Source organism: Arachis hypogaea, chromosome 3 (genome assembly GCF_003086295.3).
Source record: "Arachis hypogaea cultivar Tifrunner chromosome 3, arahy.Tifrunner.gnm2.J5K5, whole genome shotgun sequence".
In the NCBI taxonomy this organism is placed as follows: Eukaryota; Viridiplantae; Streptophyta; class Magnoliopsida; order Fabales; family Fabaceae; genus Arachis; species Arachis hypogaea.
The window spans coordinates 33,719,275-33,741,990 of NC_092038.1; the positions used below are offsets into that span (position 1 = coordinate 33,719,275).

The window sequence follows — 22,716 nt, forward strand, 5'->3', positions numbered from 1 at the left end:
TCGAGAGGTTTGCAAACTCTCGCAACAAGCATATAGGCATGGATTTTGGTTCTCATCCTCCCTCCATCTTCTGATTTTTGGCTATTTGGATTAGTATTTTCTTCTTGATTCTTGAGTCTTCTTCCAAACAAATCAGCCCTCAACCAAGCTCCCCACCCTTCCTCTTCCTCAACACCAGCCACAAAGTTCTCTAGGTAATTGCTACAATCACGGATTTCATAGCCAATAAAACCATAGTAATGACAAAATTTACCTATCCTTTCATACTTAATCTGTATTTTCATCACCTTATTATTATTGTCTACAATCTTAACTGTCCTCCTTAATGACTTAGTGATGTCCAGCATTACATGTATCTTCACTATTCTCTCCTCCTTCTCTCTCATCATAAAGATGTCTACGTCGATAACTTCCCTCATCATTTCTCCTATCTTCCTTCCCAGTTCTATTGTCTTGCGATTCTCCAGAAGCCCCCATATTTGAATTCAAATCAGTACCTAAGAGAACTCTTGTTTAATATTAGGCATGTCGTCATGCCACCTTTTTAGATTCAAATATAGTTTTTGAAAAGTCATGGAGCACTCTTGATCACTCTCAACAGATCCACCTCCTTTTCAAAAAAAAAAAATGAAACAAATTACCTCCATGATCCATCACTCGAAATCCTTTAGATTGTCTCCATATCGAATAAAATGCAGCTTCTACAGAGCTTGCACTGAATTGATAATCCGCCAACAATCTCCCAATTAAACTCTTCGTGCAAGCCTCTACTCCCTCCTTAATATATTTCTCTTCAAAACGAACGATCTATTCTTCTCTCTCCCTCTTTATCACGTCATGTGTAACGATCAGATATAGCAGCTATTGCTGCCATTAGGAATCAATGTAGACTACATTCTCAAATTCTAAGCTACTAAATTTTTGGAGTTCCCAAATTTTTGGAATTTTCATTCATAACTTTTTTTCTATTTTCTACATGTTAATTATATATATGTTTGCTTGTAACAACAGGTAGCAAATGTGTAAATACTAAGAATAACAACAATCTAAGTTGGAAGATATATCTTTGTCATAGTGCCGCTCTTGTAGTTTATTTCGTACACTAACCAAAATCGTTAAATTAAAGATTTTGAAAATTTTGTAGAGAATGCACCGGTATTAATTTTTAGTTAATCAATATCAATCTTTTTTAATTCTAAAAATTTTAATTATTTAAACATTTATAGTTTAGGGTTTATAATTTAAGATTTAAGATTAAAAGTTTATAATATAAAATTTAGAATTAAAGATAAACAATATAATTTTTAAAAAAATGATCGATGTTAATTGAAAAAAAGTTGTCTTTCTAACATTATTCAATTTTTTATTCTCGGCTAAATTGTTAGGTATTATCTCGGAGACTTTAAATGATCAACACAATAGTATGTTTATTTCTTTGGAACTTACTATAAATTAGATTTTGTGTTTGTGTGATGATTTTTGACCAATGTATATCTTGCTTTTTGAAGTGATTAAGCTTCACTCTTTTTATTTAAGGATGAGATATATTTTAGTCTTTTAGAAAAAATAAAATAAATATATGTAAAAGACACTCTAATATTTAAATCTATCTATTCTATTATATAAAAATCGGATGTCTGCACTTAATGATGAAGCTGACGTGGCATGCTCCAGAGAGTATTTCCCGATTTAATTATTTTAACTAATTCAATATAATTTATTACCATGACTTAATTATATCAACTAATTGATTTGATTAGATATTTAAATATTAATATAATTTATTATAATATATATTACTTAATTAATTTTACTATAATTTATTATATTAGTTAATTAATTTATTCATTTATAAAGTCTGAAATAAAAATAATAGATTTGTTGTTTATTCTAATTGAATTTATTTAATTTAATTATACATTATATACAAATTAATAATAATTTATAAATCACTCTAATTTATAATATTTAATAAAATAATTTGTAAATTACTTTATATTATATATGTATTAATAAAATATTATATATATGTTAATGTGTTAATTAAATATTATATATGCACAGGAAAATAAATACAAAGATGATTTATATAATATTGATAATATTATATTAGCACGGTGATTCTTTTTTGTTTTGATATCATATAGTATAGATCAATTATCATTATTTAACATATCTAAATATTTATTATAGGATATTAACGTCTTTATTATTTCGATTCTCTTAGTACCTATAAATACCCTTCTATATTGTATCATTTTACACAACTTGAATATACACAAATCTTTTCTCTACTGCTCTCTCTTACCCTTTCTAATAATAATAAGTACAGTTTAATTTAGTTAGAAGTTCATTATTTTATAGTCTTCTATAAAATAATTTTTTTATCAATTTGGATATTTTAACTCTTTTTTATTTTTTTTTCTCTTTACATGTAATTTTGTTGTACATTAACTTTGTTTATTTAATGATAAAATATACTCATGTTAATTTTATTATATAATAGTTTGTTTTTCTCCTATATATTTTGATTTGTATAGTTACTATTGATCTTACTATTTTTTATTTTGCTGTTTTCGTTTTCTTGAATTGTTCTTTATTTTTTTATGACTTGATAATTTAAAAAAAAAAAAGCAAAGAACAGAAAAAAAGATGGTCAAAGACAAAGGTTAAAAGTTTTAAAAAAAAGCAAAGAACAAAAAAAAAGATGGCCAAAGACAAAAGTTAAAAGTCTAAAGCAGCAACATCATTCCTCAACATTATTATTATTGATATGAACTTTATTATTTCTTTTCTAACATTCTTTAATACAAGCTTCATTTTTTTTCTTAATTATTATTAATACTTTTATTCTTTTCTTCTCTAATTATAAATCTCCTTATAATAATTTTTTGATCGGATATTTTTTTTGTCTAATAAAATTTTTTCTCTATTTTTTGTCAAAAATAATTGATACTAGAAAAAAAAGATAAAAGTAAATTTTAAGATTCAAATTTAAATAAAATGTGTAAAGGATAACTATTGAATTCATTTGGTCGATTTAAACACTTTGTATTATCGTCATTGAAAATTTCAAATACTATTATAAAATTCTAGATATTTTTATTTTATTGTTCTTAAATTACATATTATACCGTGTATTTGAAGAGTTTCATCTTTTAAAAAATAAGTGTGACATTATATACTTTTTTAGATACAATAAATGAATAATAAAATTAAAGTGAGTAACAAAATTGATTATGGTAGACTAATTATATTATTATTAATTAATTATATTAAAAGATTAAGATTATGATAGATTATCATTATTTTATTATTTTTTGATATTAATTCAGATGTTTAACTTCTTTTTATTATCATTTTTTTATTTTCTTATTCTATGTGTTTGTTCCATAAATTTTGCTAAATTAAATAGGTGATTGCTACGGTACGACGATAAATTAATACGTATCGATACGTTTTAGATATGGACAAATAACAATAAAACATGTGAAATTTATTTTTCATGTCAACATTTAATTTTTTCTTTTTTAAATATATAATATATCACTACTTTTACTAAAACACCCTTTTAATTAAATAAAAATAAAAAAAAATATTTATTTATTTAATTTTATAAAAAAACTTAAATATTTTTTTTTATTTGATTAAACAAAAATACCTTTTTAAATTAATCAAATTTTAAAATTCAATTAATCTTAATTTTATAATTTTAAATAATTAAAACAACAAAACAAAAATATATTAAAAAAACAAAAAATCAAAATTATTCTTCATCTATATTAAACATATTAAAACATAAAAAATCAAAATTATTCTTCATGTGAATTCAAAAACCCTTTCGTTTATGATCTTCTTCTCTCCTCTTTCTATCCTCTCTCTCTCTTCCTCGATCTCTCTCATCTGTCTCTGCGTCGCACGCAAGACGCCATTGTTTTGCTGGGATGCCCTAGCCAATTATCCAACCCAGCAACCTTAGCTCCACACAACGGCTAAACGCGAACCCATCCCTTCCATCCCCCTCGAGCTCCTCCTTCCTCTCTCCGTCATCGATCTCACTCCCTCACCTCCGTCCATCTCCCGCCGCCGTCGCCGAAACGAGCTTCGAAGCCACCGTCGGTATCGTGCAGCTCTGTTCCATCATCGTGCAGCTACTGTTTCAGCTTTGAAAGCACCGTCGCGCAGCTCGGTTCCATCGTCGCCGGGCTCGCCTCCTTTTTCTGTCGAGCAGCTCTGTTCCATCGTCGCCGGCGCTATATCTGTTCCACCTGTCATCCCTTCTGTCGTGCCCTTGTCCCCCCCTCTTGCTCAGGATCTGCTATGCTCTGTTCTAGGGCTTATAGCTTCTAGGTAATTTTTTTTATAACAATTATTGAATAATTGTTGTTAGTTAATTTGTGAACTTGTTATGGGTTGAATAATTGTTGAATAAGTGTTAATTAATCTGTGAATCTTACTGGATTTTATGTGATTTCTGGATTTTATGTGGTGTATAGATTTTTCAACTTGAGTTCTGAGGCCACACTTGATGATGTAGTTGAAAAAGGCAGGACTTTTTGCGGGAAGAAATGGGATGTTGCAAAGAAAAGTGTTGCCCCTCAACCCTTTATCGAGCAATACTGCTTTAGAGCGCCATACATTGCATCACTGCTGAGAGAAGGTTTGCGCATTACTGATGACCAAATACCTGTTGGCTCTGGAAGTATCACTTGGACTCTTGGTGTTGCCTTGTTGGAAGCAGGGAAAGCATATTCCACCGGATTCGGGTTTCGTGGTTTGGAATTGCTTCCAATGAAGATAAATCCCCTTATTCTTTTTCTCATTTTGTTGCTTTCCTTGATTATCCTACTCTGTGCTTTATCATGTGTTGGCAATTCGATACCAAGGTTCTTCCGGAGGAAATATCTTCCCATTTTCAGACATAGCAATGTCTCCAGTGCTTCTGTTTTGAATATCCCATCTCCTTTTCAGTTCCAGCGATGTAGTCCAATCAACTCTAGTAAGCTATTTAAATACGTGTTGATTTTGATTAACAAAATGAACTATTTCTTCAACACCTGTTTGAGATGCATATCGAGTTGTCAATTGTTATCTTTTAGATTTAGTTTTGACTTTTACTACTAGATATGGTATAAGTGGTAGACTCTTAATATTATATTACAAGAACAACAACAACAAAGTCTTATCCAACTAGATAGGATCAGCTACATAGATCAAACAATACTATTGATCTTGTTTGCACTAAATTTTTACTATTATAACTTAGTCACTATGTAGTGTCTGCTCATTATGCATCCCAGCTGCAGTTGTTGCAAGTGTTGATCATGAACTCTTTTTTCAACTGTTTTAGGCATGATTTTAGCTCTGTAGAGTCATTTATAACCAAAACTGCTATCATGGGCTGATTTGTGCACCCTATTTGCATTGTTCACGATGTCCTTGTATAATTGAGCTTTAGAGTTGTTTATGCCTATGAGTCTTCAGGGGATGGAAGAATAAAGATGCCACTCAGCCCAACTGTCGCATGCTCACAAGGTAGCCCTTTTGGCGTTGGTCATGGTCTTGGTGATGAAGGTGGTGGCATCCAGCTTATGGAATCTTCCTTGTACCCCTCAGTCAGTAGCTTTTCGCATAGTTTTTCATCGACAAGTTTAGGGCAGATGCAGTTTGCAGCAATACTATGGGCGCATTCTGGTCTCCCCATAGAACTCAGATGCGGCTGCAGTGTAGGAAGTCACAATCTCGTGAAGACCTGGCTTCCTCGGTGGCTGAAGCACATCTCGTGAAGGTTTAGGGAATCATTTTCTGTAGACATTAAACATTGATTGGTATGAATAATTACATTAACATATTTCTCTATACTTACTTATAGTGGAACATAAGTTAATAAAGCAAGCAAACAATCTTTTCTGGTGATTTTTCTATGGGTAAAAGAATTTATATTTTTCTCATATTTTATAGATTTTTGGCTTGCAGAAAAGTGGAGCTAAAGATGCAGCAGCAGCCAGAAGAACTGATTCCAAATGAAAAATTGAATTGATCATGCCAAGTAAGCAATTGCGGAAATTTACACTTGACATGGTCAATTCGGGTTTTCCAGATTATAAAGGATCCATTTCCATTAAGCACTCGAACCGGGGAACGATTTATAGCTGTTTGATATCTCCATTTCTGCCTCAGCATTGTAGCTTTTGTGGTGCTACTCAAGCATCAATGGGCAATGGCTAACATAGTTTACTAGATCCATATTAATTCATGGCTGTTTTCTGTAGTTAATACCATTCTTTAGACTAATTAGGTGCCATTACTATAGAGATTAGAGAATCTCCCCTTGTTTCATAGATGAGTATTGACTTGGAAAGATGAACCACAGAGAGGAGTTATAAGTACACAAACATGTTATACATCAAACAAGCCATTGGATATGATTTATATTACACCATACAACATTAGTGCTGTGTATAAGTACAGTGTTTTTGGTCTAAATGGAGCCAATTATTGGTGAATGAACATGGCGTGGAAGAGTGGATTTGCTTCTGGTTTTGGCAATTATAGATCAAGACAACAAAATAATAAAACTTAAAGACAACAAAACGGGTCATTATTGAACGATAAGGATGAAGTCACCAAAATTTGATTAAGAAAGAACTGCATCTTTGTCTCTACCATCAACAGCAATGTGTTGCACTCTTTTTTTTTTTTTTTTTTTTTTTTACCTTTACCGATTGTTCTTTTACTATATAATTGAGCAGAAAATATTGCTTATAGAAATTCTCAATCAAATGTTGCCTTCATTTAAGCATTTTACGCACCCAGCTAATAATCCAACTGTTGCTATACAACAAATAAAACAGGTAATACAATAAAAATTTTATTTATTTAAAACATTATTTATATTTTTCATTGATTATAGGAACAAATTTTACAAACACTAATATCATCAAACCTAGATGACATAATAATCAAGAGATTAAAGAAAAAGAAAAATAAATGAATCTAAGACACATTTTCAAATGAAGAAGATATACACAAAGATGCACTCCCTAAATATTTTATAAAAACATGAATAGTATGTAGACAGAAGGTGAAATTAGTTCAATTGGTTAACATTATATTCTTCAAGCAACAATGACTTGTGTTCAACACTTCAACTTTCATATTTACCATTCATTCAACATATTTTTATTTTAAACTTAATATGTATGTTAGACTAATAATGGGCAATTGCTAGAATGGGCTTAATAACTTAACAAATTTATATTTAAAAAAGAAAACATTTCTGTTCACTAAAACATTAATGATAACAAAAGATAAAAGTAAACCGAGATAACAGATAACTTGGGACTAAGTAACAAACTCAGCTGCTATACTTAATATATGGCACATCAATTGTCAAATCAGTAAAATAAAAACTACTTTTATTTTCCTTACACCAAACAGAAATCAAAGGTAGAGAAAAATCTAGAAAGTTTGCTGATTCTATGTCTTAGAGTCAAAATCACTAACTGATTTTTGCTTGCTTCTTAAGTTAGCCAACACCCTTGCAGCAGCCGGGTCTCTTGCTTCACGAGGATTGGAACAAGTGTCACCCCCCAATGAACACTCAAAGTTGGGTCCTTTAAAGGTCACCAAAGCTCGGAATCCACCTTCATTAACCAATGTATATATAATATATATAGTGCATGTCAAATACTTGATAATTTTTCAACATAGATATACAAGCAACATAACTGCGTTCGAGTTCTCTTCTGTCTTCTCTGCGTTCTTCGGTGTGTTCGTTCAGAGTCCAGAGAGTGGGAAGTGAGGGAGTGAGGAGGAGCTCGATGAGAGGAAGGAGGAGAGTAGCTGAGTGAGACTGTGAGAGACGAGAGACCAAGAAGGTGCTGCGCGTTTTGGTTACTGGTTAGGGTTCCTCTAACCAACGGCACCGTTTTGAGCAAATTTTAGAAAACCGGTCGGGTCCTGGTTCGGTTCGACCGACCAGTTCTCGACCGGTTCGACGGTCCAACGACGGTTTTTGAATCTTTCGATTTTGATATATGACCGATTTGTTTTTTATACCGGTTCGCGGTTCGACCGACCGGTTCAAATGGGTTTTCAGAATCTTGGTCTGAACTGTTTTTCCCTCGGTTCACGATTTGACCGGTTCGACCAGTCGGTTCGAACCATTTTTAGAACTTTGCGTTTTTCCCTTATTCCAAAATTCCGGCTAGGTGACGGTTCGGTTCGACCGACCAGTTCTTGGCCGGTTCGAAGGTTCAATTGCGGTTTTTGAAATTAGGGTTTTAACATTTGTCCGAGTTGTTTTTCGTAGCGGTTCATGGTTCAACCGGTTCAATTTTGGTATCACATTTATTGAACAATTTTTACGCCTGCATAATGTAAATATCAGTATATTTCAAAATTGAAGTTCTGTTGAAATATTATCAAAAAGAATTTATGAAAAAAGTTGATGAAGGTCTAAAAAAGGTATATGATTTATTGTATTTTTAATTTTCTTTATTATTTAATGGCATTTATCTTTATGAACTGATCTATACCTTTTATTTTTTTAAAAAAAAATTGTATTTAGTAATAATGTAATATTCTAATACGTGAAAGTTGGTACTAGATTTTTTTACCTGTCGACGAGAACAACACACATTGGTATCTGGTTGTTTTTGATTTGTGCAATCATCAAACAATTGTGCTAGACTCCCTACCAATTGCTATAGATAAAGAGCAAAAGAGATCGAGTATAGCAAAGCTGGTAAATTAACTTTCCCCATTTTTACTTTTATGACATTTTTTTTAGGTTTCAAATATCGTCCTTTATTTAATTTTTTTCCTATATAAATAGGCAAAATATCTGGAAGATATGCTCAAGTATGACTCGTTCTATAAATACAACACTCCGTTCAGGCCAAGGATACTTGATTTTGCATTTGTGGATATGCTAGAAACAGGAGAACAAGCTCCTGGCTCATAAGGAATATCTGTATTTGTGTTTTCCTCTTTCAAATTTTTATCTGTATAAGCTAACCACGTCTTATTTAACATAGTAATGATTATGGGGTATGGTGACAACCTGGATGACAAACTACAGGAAGACGTATAGTTATACAATAAATGTAATTTTCTTTTGCTAAAAAAAAATAGTACTTCAATTGCTAATGTGTATGGTTTTGTTGGTAACCTAAAATATTTATATTTTTCAGGTTAATGATGGTACAAGGATGCGACTTGCGTTGGATTTGATTCTAAGGCCCCACAACTTGATGCTGCGTAATGTCATTGAATCTGCTACCAGGAATTACAATAAGTATAAACAAAAGGAGTGAAACAAAAATTAAATAATCGTAATTGTCATGTAGTCATGTTTAGATTATATTAACTATTAAGACTTGTTAGTTTCATCTCTTTTACTTAAAAAATTATTATGCACTATATTTTTTATGGACTCTTGTTGAAAATTAATGTTTCTGTCTTTCGTTCGATTTTAGTTGAATTTAGCTGAAGCTTAATTTACACTCTAGTATTTTGATTCCTTGAACCACTTATGTGTTGTAAGCTTAATTGAAAATTTGATACTAAAATATATTAAGCATTTTAAAATAAAAATAACATGAGAGGATGGTTATAATCTATCTTCTGAAAATCGGTTCGGACCGGCCGGTTGAACCGGTTAAACTATGAACCGCTACGAAAAATAACTCGGACAAATGTTAAAAATCCCAATTTCAAAAACCGCAATTGAACCGGCCAAGAACTGGTCGATCGAATCGAACCATCACCTGGCCAAAATTTTGGAATAAGGGAAAAACCCAAAGTTTTGAAAATGGTTCGAACCGACTGGTCGAACCGGTCAAATCGTGAACCGAGGGAAAAAACGGTTCGGACCAAGATTATGAAAATCCATTTGAACCGGTCGGTCGAACCGCAAACCAATATAAAAAACAAATCGGTCATATATCAAAACCAAAAGATTCAAAAACCGTCGTTGGACCATCGAACCGGTCGAGAACCGGTCGGTCGAACCGAACCAGGACCCGACCGGTTTTCTAAAATTTTCTCAAAACGGTGCCGTTGGTTAGAGGAACCCTAACCAGTAACCAAAACGCGCAGCACCTTCTTGGCCTCTCCTCTCTCACAGTCTCCCTCAGCCACTCTCCTCCTTCCTCTCATCGAGCTCCTCCTCACTCCCTCACTTCCCTCTCTCTGGCCTATGAACGAACACACTGAAGAACGCAGAGAAGACAGAAGAGAACTCGAACGCAGCTTGGAAGAAGCAACGAAGCAGCCATCTCTCGTTGCCGTTCCTCAACGTCCAGCCACTGCTGCTGCTACAGCTTCGGCGCAACGTCGCCCTTGTTCGCCGCGCATCCGCCTCCTTTTTGGCCAAGCTTCTGCGTCTGTTTTTTGGCCAACCCTTGTTCTGCCCTTTTTGGCCAACCCTTGTTCGAGCTGCTTAGCCCTCTGTTCAGTCCTCTACGCCGCGTGTTCGAGCCTCTGTTCAGCCTCTGTTCCGCGGCCTTTCAGCCACCGTTCCGCCATTGTCTGCCTCCATTCAGCCATCTCCGTCGCGATTTAAAGCTCCTCCCTTTCCCTGTACTGTTTGAATTTTAGAACTGCTCCATCCTAAGGTGATTTTTTTCCTTCTTCTTGTTCTTTCTTGTATTAATTATTCAGTTATTGTTTTTTTATTGTTGTTTTCATGGTTAGTATGTTTTCTTGTTCTTATTTTGTTGTTGGTTTGCTATAGTTTAAAATGTTAATTGTTCTTGTTATTTTGATTTTCAGTTTTAATTGATCTTATTAACTTGTTAATTTGAACAGAGACGGAACGAGATCATATCCAAATACGGACTTGCCGAGGGATATTTCTTTGCATTTTGATCATTCCCTCTTGATGTGGGAGTTCTAGTGCAAGTGGCGTTTTTCCTTTTCTCTGGGATTTTGGACTCAAGTACCAGTGTGGAATGGGACGGCAAATATGATCCAAAATTTTCAAGCAGCTGATGTATTCCTGCTAGCATTCTCTCTCATAAGCAGGGCTAGCTATGAAAATGTTGCCAAGAAAGTAAGATTGGTATATACTTATTATTATTATTATTGTTCTTTTTTCTCTCTACTCTGGACTAATTTTTTCTTTTCCTCCTTTTCCAGTGGATTCCTGAGTTGAGGCATTATGCTCCTGGTGTTCCAATTATTCTTGTTGGAACAAAACTTGGTTAGATTCTTGTTTTTTCTTTACCTTCTTGATGTTTGATGCCCTTGTTATCTACCTGATAACCTTCAGCATGATAGTAGTTCCGTGATCCTGTGAAGTTTCATCTTATTATCATACTAATTGCTGTCCTTTACTCAATACTGTGTTTCTTTCATTATTAGAAAGTTGGGGAATAGATTCTGGATTCCAATGTCATTGCTGTTATTTTTTTCCCTTTGATTGCTTGTTATTCAGTAGTGGTTTAGAGAAGGAAGTTCATCCTCGAAGGTTACCTAATTCATGACTTTAATCAAGAATTAATTCAGATATACCAAACCATTTCATGGAATGCTTTCTTAATTTTTCCCTTTACCTCCTTGTTTAACTAAAAGGCTAATGTAATGATTGTTTTAAAAACTAAATGGCTGTTGATAAATCTTGAAAAAACCTTGATTTATGAAGAGTATTAGGAAGTTTAAAGTGACAGAAGATTGCTACTACCTAACATGAGTAATTTGCCATGGTGGAGCTGGTGTTTCCATAAGTTCTTTTCTTATTGACTCGTTAGAATTTCCATTTCTGATAGTCAATAACAAAAGTAGAATTTCTATTCTGAAAATTTTGTCTTTGGTCTCAATTTTTCATATAGTTTCTTTTGGAATTTGTTTTCTCTCATATATAGTGCTAACTTAATTATATGTATTTAATGCTTTCATTGTAAAGATGTCATTATTAACTTGCTTGGGCATTTCTTGACAACCAATATACGACTTGTGTACATCTTCGGGATGATAAGCAGTTTTTTCTAGATCATCCTGGTGCAGCGCCTATCACCACAGTGCAGGTACTTCCTAGCTTTCATTGCTTCCATTACCAATATCCATTGCTATCGCTTTGTGTCTTATTTCATTGTCTTTTAGCCTTCAGTTGGTGTTCATAAGAGAGACCATCTGCTTACTTTATACATTAGTGATCTGATTTTCTCTCTTTGTGGAAGGGTGAAGAACTGAGAAAACTTATCGGCGCTCCAGTTTACATCAAATGTAGTTCAAAAACACAGCAGGTACATATATGTTCTCTGCATCTATAAAAGTTCCAAAGGTTAGATAATATCACGTCCCTAATGATATCTGCCTTTGAATACAGAATGTGAAGGTTGTTTTTGATGCGGCCATCAAAGTAGTTCTCCAGCCTCCAAAGCAGAAGAAAAAGAAGAGAAAGGGTCAAAAAACCTGTTCCATATTGTGATCTTCTCAGTTCTAAATTGGTAGTTGGCAGAGGATGACATGGCTGTAGCCATTTCTTGGTAGTCTTTGCCATTCTATATCTTTACTGCATAACACATGATGGTGTTGGTGTTCCGGAAACATTACTGAACCAAATGTTCGGACGAGAGGGACAAGAATCCGAGGAGGGTATTAGTCTGTTCATCAGCAGAAAGTTGCTGAAGCTGATGAATGGAGACGTGCGGTATCTGAGGGATGCTGGCAAATCATCTTTCATCTTAACAGTTGAACTAGCTGCTTCCCAGAAATTGATTGCTTAAAGTTATAGGAAAATAAATACTTTGAGTTTTTGTACATCATAGAGACTGACATAGATTAGTTGAGACAAATTTTGTACAGAAGGCTCTTTTTTTTCATTTTGAAGATTGTCCATTTTGGTTTCTTCCTTGTATCATTCCTTTGAAAGTGTAAAAATAGCACATGAATGAAAGAAAGTTATTGCATCTCATTTGTTGACTAATTTATTTTTTATTGGCTTTATTGAATCTGAATCATCTTTTATCAACATTGTTTTGAAGAAATTCACTGAAGTTGATGATTCGTTTCATTTAATTTAGAATTTTGAATGGCAGTTGAAACTACAATTGTAACTCTGTTATGAACTCACAGTTTTCTTATATTAGAAGTGAAAAGAAGAGACATTCCATGTCATTATAAATAGTAACACAAGCTAGAGACATTCCATGATTGAGTGTCACGAACTTCAATTTTCACAGTGATTCTGGTTTTGCAGAGGGCTATGTTATAGAACTGCAAATTCATATCTTAACCTTTAACATCTCCATTTGAAAGAAAGAATTTTGTTTCCGATAAAACTTTTTTTGGGCTCATGACCTGGGTGTCATAGAAATAATGAATTAAATTGACAGAGATGCCTAATAGAGTAATAATAAAAGTGGAAAATATTTTACACAAACAAAACATGACCCCGAGGAAGAATGTCCATGGGATCAAGGTCTTGATCATTTTCCTGTGAAACATTGTGGCTTCTTAAGGCTATGTAAAACAAAGCAATGTTTCTCCGTCAATGCAATACAATACACCAGCTCAGAATTGAAATAACACCAGAGCTATCAGAAGCGTTCCCTTTGCTCAGAGTTCTCGCATTTAAGTTTAAAACATGATACAGGATAACATCAGCCACGTTGTTAATCATGCTTCTTCCCCCAACGACTTGAAGAAGACGTGATAAGATATATAGTGAAGTGATAGCAGATAAATCTGAGCCCTGGGTAGAAGAACATATTGTTTGAATCAGCGCATCACGTGGAAATAAATCATGGATATAAATTCAAGTATAGCAACTAGCAAGATCAGCTGAAGCAGGCAATTACCAAGTGGGAAATTCCCAATATATCATGATATATATTCAAACATTCACAAGTTAGAGATTTGTTTTATCAATTATCGTCAATTCATATCAAGTATTAACAGACTTTAACACTAGAGTTGATATAGCAATGATATACCACAACAGAGGGAAACAGTAATTAGAGTAAACTAATTAGCAGGAAATTCTCAGATCTCACATTATTATTCATTGAAGCTGGTAATGAGAATAGTACAGGAAACACAAGCCCATTCAGGAGATTCTCAGTAACCAATTGATTCAATCAAGGCTCATCAACACTAAGAATGTCTTTCAAGTAGTATAGTTCATCAACAATTTTATCAGATTCAAGAATCAATCAATTTCTTCTTTTTTGAGTGTCCATATCCCTGTTTGAATAAAGGGCAGTATCATTATAAATCAGAATCACTCGAGCATATATAAATTAATGAAAAATATCTAACAAATGATTATACCCTTTTTTCATGGAGAAAAGCATCTAAGGGAATACACATTTCTCGTAATCTGCCAACCATGACAGAGAAGTAGTCTGAAACTGGTGGCGTCATTATAAATTTATAGACCATCTCATCACTAACTGTCAAACCAAGACCCAAAATACTGTAAATATAGCACTAAGGCATGCTTATGACTTAAAAGCAGATCGAGAGCAGTATACCATTGTAGATGTTGAGAGCTATTGTACGTACTGCTGTCTGAATCATCTTTTCCTCATGATGAGAAAACCTTAGAGCCTCAGTGTACAAGGGAAAGGAAACTACAACATCCTGCAGTTGAATAATGCATCAAAGAAGATCATGCTGAATTTTGTCAGAGAAAATAAGCAAATTTTCCACTTCCACCACGAATTTATGGTAATGATTGCTTTCTCGTGCTTTGGTTTCAACAAATAACTAATACAAGATAGGAACTGCATATATTTTTAACTGATATCTTTCTCAACAAAAATGATATTACATTAGCTTTCTAAACATGTGTAATTCAAAACTACTCTAGCATAGTAAATTCAACAAAAAAAGGATGAATTCATTATTCACTTGTCCTATTCAAAAGTGAGAAGACAATTATTTTAGCTCAATATACAGCAACAAACCATCATATTTACAAGTTTTGACCTACCCCATGTACATTCACAAGAAGGCAAAGTGTATCTCTGTTTATTTTACCACTAACAGTCCTGAATGAAGAAATGAACCAAAAGTAAGTTTCTCCTTTTAGAATAAATATTAAAAGATAACAACAAACATAAAACCATGTGAAACAAAATATCAGAATCAGAAAATTTACACCCTTATGTGATTCACTAATAAAAGAAAGAGGAGAGAAAATTTAGAACAGAAAAACTTGCAACACAACCTTAGAAAAGACATATAGTATGGAGCCAAGTCTCCCCATCAAGTTCATACGGATGCAAAATAATGCTATTAATATAACCATTGCTGAAACAATAGTCTGCAAGATGCAAAGTCAGCACAGCATATTGGATTAAGTACCAGTATGAAGCCTAAGACATACCAGTAGATACTATAAAAGTACCAACAGACCATCTGGATTCTGTGTGCCATATTTGACAACATTTCCGCATAGCATAATATCTCGTGCATCACACTATTGATGGGTCTAAAGATCTTCAATTAAAAAAATTAAAGTTTTCAACTCAAATAACTATTTCATGCCTAACAATGTATGAAAAATAGGTAAAACTCTAAAGTCTAATGACCTTAGCCTGAAACATCAAGAACTACTAACAGTCTTACAAATTGCATGTTCATTATCCATGTTTTGAATCATTATGCTGAGATACTGAAGTAACGGTGCCTCAATTCTTGAATTTTCACTGATATCAAGCATTCGAACGAATTCCGCAACCACTTAGTGATCCATGAAACATTTGAACCATTTAATCAAATACAAAATTCAAAATTTTCAAGATAATACTAACAAGATCATAAGCAACGAGATTTTCCCAACAAGATCTTACTCAAGAATGGATGGATCATGTTTATCACCATAAGTAATTATCTCCACAACAGACTGCAATAAATCCAGCACTAATTCCTGCATAAAACAGCATGCATAATCACAAGATGCTTTTTGTTCAATGAAAACAAAATACCACAATGCGAATAAAATTGACTTGTGTTACCCTGCTACGCATGTTCACAACTTTGATCTGCTTTAGTTCATCAATTACGGATCTGTAACCGGAAAATCATCAACAGCAATATTTATAATAAACAAGTTAAAGTTCCGTAAACAACAAAAGCCTCATAAGGCACTACAGAAACTTAATTTCCACAGCAAACTTCACGAAAAGATCAGGTCACTACCAAAAAGAAAGATCATCAAAAATCTCAAAACAGACTCTTTAATCCTGTATAATAGCATTAATAAAAACAAGTTCTAATTCCGGTAACAAGAGTCCCATAAAGCACCAATGAAACTCAATTTATACAATCAAATTCATGAATAATCAAGTCACTACCTAAGAAGACCATCAGAATCTCATATCAAACCTTATCAAAGCAAATCCAGGACAATGTAATATATAAGAAACAAGTTCAAGCTCTGGAAAGTGGAAACAACTAAAGCCCTGTAATGCACAACAGAAACTCAATTTTCACTCTAAAACGCACAAGTGAACAACCAAGTCACAACTACACTACTAAAGGATCAGCAAAATATCAAAACGAACCTTAGCAAATCCATAACAATATCATTGATAAGAAATAAGTTCGAGGGATATGATGCATGGCTTCGGGTACATACTGACCGTCGAAGTCTAAGGTTTTTTTCTTGGTTGAGCTTCTGCTCTCTGAACTCGAAGGAAGAAAACTGGAATGGAGACGGATTTTTCTACTGAGTAGTCTGAGAAGAGGGGGCAAAATCGTGACGGAGACAGAGGCCAGGCGACGAACACAACTCAGAAGACGGTGGTGGGTTGGAAGAATCTGCGACGACCAGACGAAGACGATGGTGGCTGAGTGCCCGACGGACGGCGGCAGGAGCGCGATGGAGCAGATGAATACCAGGAACTGACGCGCCGAGGTCGAGGAAGAAGAAGCTGCGATTCTTGAAGGAGGAAGAAGCACGGACGACCAGACGACGATGGTAGTGCCTGAGAGCGACGGACGGCGGCAGTCTTTGCGGCAGTGGTGGAGAAGCTAGGGTTTAGGGGAGAAGCTGTTAAGATAGGGGTATTCAAAGGGTATTTTTGTCTAATCAAATGAAGGAAAGATGTTTAAGTCTTTTCATTCAAATTAAATAAAATTTATTTTTTATTTTTATTTAATTAAAAGGATGTTTTAGTAAAAGTGGTGATATATTATATATTTAAAAAAGAAAAAATTAAATGCTGACGTGGAAAATAAATTCTACTTGTTTTATTGTTATTTGTCCACGTTTTAAACATATCGGTACGTATTAATTTATCATCGTACCGTAGCAATCACCAATTAAATAAAGCACTGTATATCTTCTTTTTATTCTTCTTTTATATACACATAAAATTTATTAAATTATTTCTCTTCCATCTAATAATTATATTTCTCTTCTATTTATATTTCTTTCCTTCAATATTTTATTGATTCTTATTTTTCTAAATTTTATTTTAATTTATGTATTTGTTCTTATTATACCTAATTTTTTTATTTATGTGTACATTCTTATATATCTTATAGAAATATGATTTGATTCCATTAACTTGCCAAATTTTTTTGAAAAATCTAAAACTAAAGTACAAAAATATATGTATAGATATTTTACTTTAATTTTTTAACTAAAAAAATATAATATTTTTTGTCATATTTGTTGGAATTCTAAGTTAAATATGAATATTAATTTTTGAAATAGAATAAATATATTTTAAATTTTTTGCATCTAAAAATAATATTCTATCAATGTTAGAATTATTTAGATGGATAAGTAATAGTGAATATAGAATTATTTAGGATGGATAGAACTAAGTATATTTTTTTATTGAAAATACGAATTTAAAAATATTATACTCAATTCTCAATAGTCAACCTCTCATTGAACCATTGTATTATCAAAAGATTTTTGAAAAAATGAAATAGTTTTAGGTGTATAATTTTTGAAAAAAATTAATTAATTTAAGATATTTATTATCGTTGATTAAAAAATTAAATTGAAATGATAATTTAATATTTCTATACTCTTAAAATATTATTTATTTATTTTTCTAGCATTTTTTATCATCTAATGATCACATTAATATAATTTAATTCAATAAAATTATTTATTATCATTTGATTGAATAAAATTTTTATTTTAGTTAAAAATTTTAGGATTTCTCAACCTTAAGATCATTCATGTTAACTCATTAAAAAATATAACTAAGAGCATGGAAGCATCTCTTTATTCGAGAGTATGATTGAGATCAGAGAGTTTGGCTCTTGTGGTTCTTTGATCTTCGTCAACTAAAACCTTCTGTATTTTTGATAGGGGTGAATCTTAATTTTACTGTGGAAAAAGAGTTACGAAGGCGAGTTTGATGTGTTGGAAACCAAAATTCTGAAGTCATTATTTATATTTGAGTGTGACACTTAATAAACCCTAAAACTCAAATAAAATAGTATCTATGATTTTAATCTCATTTATCTAAATCAAAAGTAATAATGACTTATTTAATTCAATATTTATGACAATAAATGAGATCACCGTTGTATAAGTTATTTAATGTGAAATTACTTAATTTACGATTATAATTAATATATGTATTATTCATAAATATATTAAGAAATAATAATTTTCTAACAATCTTCTACGTACCTTGGTTATAAATATATATTTTTCTGAGATAACCTCTTATAAATTTTACGCGCAAATCTGAATGTTATTTCTCTTATTACTTTCATAATATGTTCTATCTTATATATTAGTTATGAAATTATCGAAATTTTTATCACATTAGTGTCACAACAAAACCACGATGATCCCATACTAAAATACTCAACCACATATATCAAATTTGGATGAGAAAATTCAGAGATTACATGCAAAAATGATCTCATGCATGTCTATTTTTAACTTGAATAAAAATTCTATTTTATTCGGTGACAGACTCAGATAAAATTGCAACGACAACGTCCGGGCTCATAGCAAAGGCAACTAAGTGATGACTCTGTGGAAGAAGAAGAGAAGAATTTAACAGACTCACAATGAGAGAGAGAGAGAGAGAGAGAGAGAGAGAGGAAAATTTACCTAGAGAAAAGGGACTCGACAGGAGAAAGGTGGCGACATAAGCTGTGAACAGTGACGGACCCAGAAAAATTTAGTAATGGGGACAAAAATATAATAAAATTTAGGTATAGATATTTTTTTGCTTCCCACAATACTCAACAAGTTAAGGACAAATCCGTCATGAATTTGAATTTCATTTAAAAATCTACAATTGGCTGGCAACGGTTTGCTATACATACGAGACAGAATTCGAACCCTCAATACTTACTTAAGCGGATGACTAAGTTGATCACTTGACCAATCTAAATTGGTTTAGATATATTCAAAATTTAAAATTAGAACTATCTAATACATATTGATAAGAACTAGAAATATACACACAATTATTATTATAATATTTAAAATAATAAAAATATAATTTTATACACATAGTATAATATTTAAAATAACAAAAAAATATTTATAAGAACTTTTTTTATTTTTAACAAGACTAAATATTATTTTTTTATATATATTTTTAAACAATTATTTTATTTTTTATTATCTCATATTTAATTGTCAAATCTACTTATTATTATTTTCATAGTATAAATAAATTTTTTAACCAAAATAATTACAGTATATTAATACATAGATAATATATATTTTATCTTAAACAATTTTTAAAAAATCACTAATAATTTATGTTGTATTTAATTAGAAAACTAAGTTTTAATTTAATTATTAATTAATTAACTAATATAATATAATTAATTATCACTTTTTTTAGTGTATTTATTTATTTTTCATACTAAATCAAATTTAACAATATAATTATTATGTGTTAAGTTTAACAAAATATTTTTTAACATAAAATACAAAAGAACTATTTATATTTTATTTTGAGACAAATATAATATAATAAGTGGTATATATGTATATAAGTGTTAATTTTAAAAAAAAAAATTGTGGGGGCAAATGCCCCATCTATATTAAACGTGGGTCCGTCCCTGGCTGTGAAGGAAGATGGGAGTTGTGAATAGGTAGGCGGCGATGGACTCAGCAACAACATGACGCGAGCTATGCAATTTTTTTGTGAAGAACCCGAAAAGAAGAAAATTTTGGGTGAGGATGACTGAGTTTATCTTGCATGGCTATAGAGTATAGACTGAAGCTATGAATCATCTGTGATGTGAGGCAAATCCTAATTCCTAAAAGGTGTTTATATGTATATATTCGGGGCGAGTACACCCTAAACCCCCATATACCCTGTCTTGAGCAAAATCTGTCCCGACTTGGGTCAAGTTATTACTCTTTCCATTCGGGTATGAACGGGTTGGCTACCCGCGTATTCGGAAACTCCTGCCAAGTCTAACCACGTATTGATACTCCATTTATTAAGAGTTTAACGCTAGCCAATGCATTGCTATATACACAAGGTGAGATTCTAACTCCTAATAGTTGTTTAAGCGGACGGGTGAGATGATCACTTAACAAACTCAAATTGATTAAGACAAATACTAATTATTTTAATATTTTAATATTAAAAAATTTGAGAGTTTGATTTTAATTATAATTTTATAAAATATTTATAATAATAATTACTATATATATTATTTAATTTTTTAATAAAATTTTTAATATAATTTTATGTATTATCCCGTACAAGGTATGGGAACATACACTAGTTAAAGATAAAATTTAAAATGAACATTTTTTTTACCGAAGATTTTTTAAGGATTTTTTTAATAGATAAAAAATATTATTTCCAAAAGTAAATTATTTCAACTTTAAATACTATGATACGTTTTTTTTGGTAATTTTAGGCAAGTTCGTCGCACCCCCAACAAACTCCATTATATTTATAGAGTTCGTCACACTCCCGATGAACTTCATATTAGGTTCACCAAATAAAAGCTTGGCTGGTGGAAAACTGAGCTCAATACCAGCAGTTCATTGTTCTCTTTGGTTCTGATCTTGGCATTTTTTCTTTACAATGTCAACAAATCTGTTGTTATCCATTCATTATGATGGTGAAATAATGTATGATGAAGAAGGTTCTATTATTTTTAAGTCTGTGCAATCAATAATTACGTATATGACACCAAAAGTCAACAGTCTAACAGCGTTGAAGAATTTGATATTGCATTCCGTTGGACAGTATGACACGAAAAGAGTGAAAAATTTACTACATATATCCGACCGAAGTAGATAACAATTTGTTCTATAAAAGGTATATTACAGTTGTCTTTGTTATTTTGTTATTATGTTTATCAGACCACAATTTTGAGAAATTTTTCTATTGTTTTGAATTAAGTATCGATTACGTGATGACGAGAATGTACGTCTTATAAGGTCGTGGCATAACCAATGAAAAAATGTTCATCTGTTGGAATTATTCGTGTTTCTAGTTGAGTTGGGTGGACGAAGATCATCTACGGATATTGTTGATGATAGTCCGTTAAGTGAAGTTGTTAGAAGAAATAATAGAAGGATGATGGTTGATTTAAATATGCCATCTGAAGGTAGTCAAGAGGGGTCAAACGTTGAACTTCCTAATACTGACATGATGCAAGATAATATTGAAAGTCATGAGGGTTCTGTTATTAAGGATCCGATGATGGATCCCTATGAAATTAACCCGGATGACAGAGACGATGCTGATGATGAATCAACGGAAATTCCTAATGAGGGTGATGATGAAGAAGAGATAAACTACTATGGTGATATACAAATCGCTTTGACACAACCTGCTATTTATCGATCATATGACCGGCCGGATCACTTCTCTAGGTTGAATCTCGATGCAATGACTTCGGATTGGTCATTTACCCATGGTAACCCCGAAGAGAATCCAACCAATGAGTTCGAGATTGGACAACAATTTGAAAACAAGGAAGAAGTCATGTTGGCAGTTAAGAGGTATAGCATCATGAGGGCTGTGGTATGTGAAATATAAAATACTAGAGAATGACCAGTTGAAGTATGATGTACAGTGTATCCGGTTTAGACCCGGTTGTACTTGGAACATACGCATAGCATATCACCAAAAGCAAGAAAAATGGGAGGTTAGGAGATACAATGGTCCTCATACTTGCATCCAAACATCCATGGCCCAATACAATCGTAAGTTGGATTCGAAGGTGGTTGCTTAGCACAAATTCACAATGGTCAAAGCAGATCCAACAATCAGCATAAGGGTTCTGCAAGGATGTGTGAAGAATTACTTCAGTTACAAGACATCATACAGAAAGGTTTAACTTGCAAAGCAGAGAGTCATTGTAAGAATATATGGCGTTTGGGAGTAGTCATACAACGAACTTCCTCGTTAGTTATTCACTATGTAGATGCACTTACCAAGTAAGATTCATTACACTATCCTTAGCTATATATAAAGTTACCATTTATATGTGCTAACTGTTGATGGGTATTTAGGTACTTGGATGCAACTTGTGACACAGCTTTGGCCTGGTTCAGTTGACACTATCATGTTTCATTAGGTATTTTGGACGTTTCTACCGTGTGTTGAGGTTTTCAAGCATTGCAAGCCACTTATTTCCATCGATGGCGCCCACTTATATGGTAAATACGGAGGCACATTATTTATGGCTATTGCTCAAGAAGAAAATGCAAACATGTTGCCTATTTATAGCATTTCACACTGAAACCCGGCATCTTAGTGATTTTAAAGAGGTACAAATCAATTGATG

General features: G+C 32.4%; 2 protein-coding genes and 1 long non-coding RNA gene across 5 annotated transcripts; 2 read left to right on the forward strand and 1 right to left on the reverse strand.

Annotated features, from left to right (window-relative positions):
• The first annotated feature begins 1,406 nt into the window (after positions 1-1,406).
• Positions 1,407-6,506, forward strand: LOC112776010 (probable apyrase 7). The gene is made up of 5 exons (XM_072231819.1): positions 1,407-1,421; positions 3,980-4,350; positions 4,497-4,999; positions 5,485-5,828; positions 5,977-6,506. Exons 1-4 carry the CDS (start codon positions 1,407-1,409, stop codon positions 5,784-5,786), a joined length of 1,191 nt encoding a protein of 396 aa, XP_072087920.1. The 3' UTR covers positions 5,787-5,828; positions 5,977-6,506.
• Positions 6,507-12,183: 5,677 nt separating this feature from the next.
• On the forward strand, positions 12,184-12,917 carry LOC140182593 (uncharacterized). The gene is made up of 2 exons (XR_011878508.1): positions 12,184-12,251; positions 12,335-12,917. It is a non-coding gene; the product is annotated as an uncharacterized lncRNA (long non-coding RNA).
• A 398-nt stretch (positions 12,918-13,315) lies between these two features.
• On the reverse strand, positions 13,316-17,026 carry LOC112790204 (protein TRANSPARENT TESTA 9). 3 transcript variants are annotated; one of them, XM_072232742.1, is made up of 8 exons: positions 16,599-17,026; positions 15,972-16,023; positions 15,807-15,883; positions 14,945-15,002; positions 14,484-14,592; positions 14,281-14,402; positions 14,004-14,193; positions 13,316-13,702 (listed from the first exon to the last, which is right to left on the reverse strand). In XM_072232742.1, the coding sequence occupies exons 2-7, from the start codon at positions 15,981-15,983 to the stop codon at positions 14,152-14,154; spliced, it is 420 nt and encodes a 139-aa protein (XP_072088843.1). In that variant the 5' UTR covers positions 15,984-16,023; positions 16,599-17,026; the 3' UTR covers positions 13,316-13,702; positions 14,004-14,151. The 3 variants fall into 3 exon arrangements, with proteins under 3 accessions (XP_072088843.1, XP_072088844.1, XP_072088845.1); XM_072232743.1 differs by having other exon boundaries at positions 15,182-15,883; positions 16,599-16,612; XM_072232744.1 differs by lacking the exon at positions 14,281-14,402.
• Positions 17,027-22,716: the final 5,690 nt, after the last annotated feature.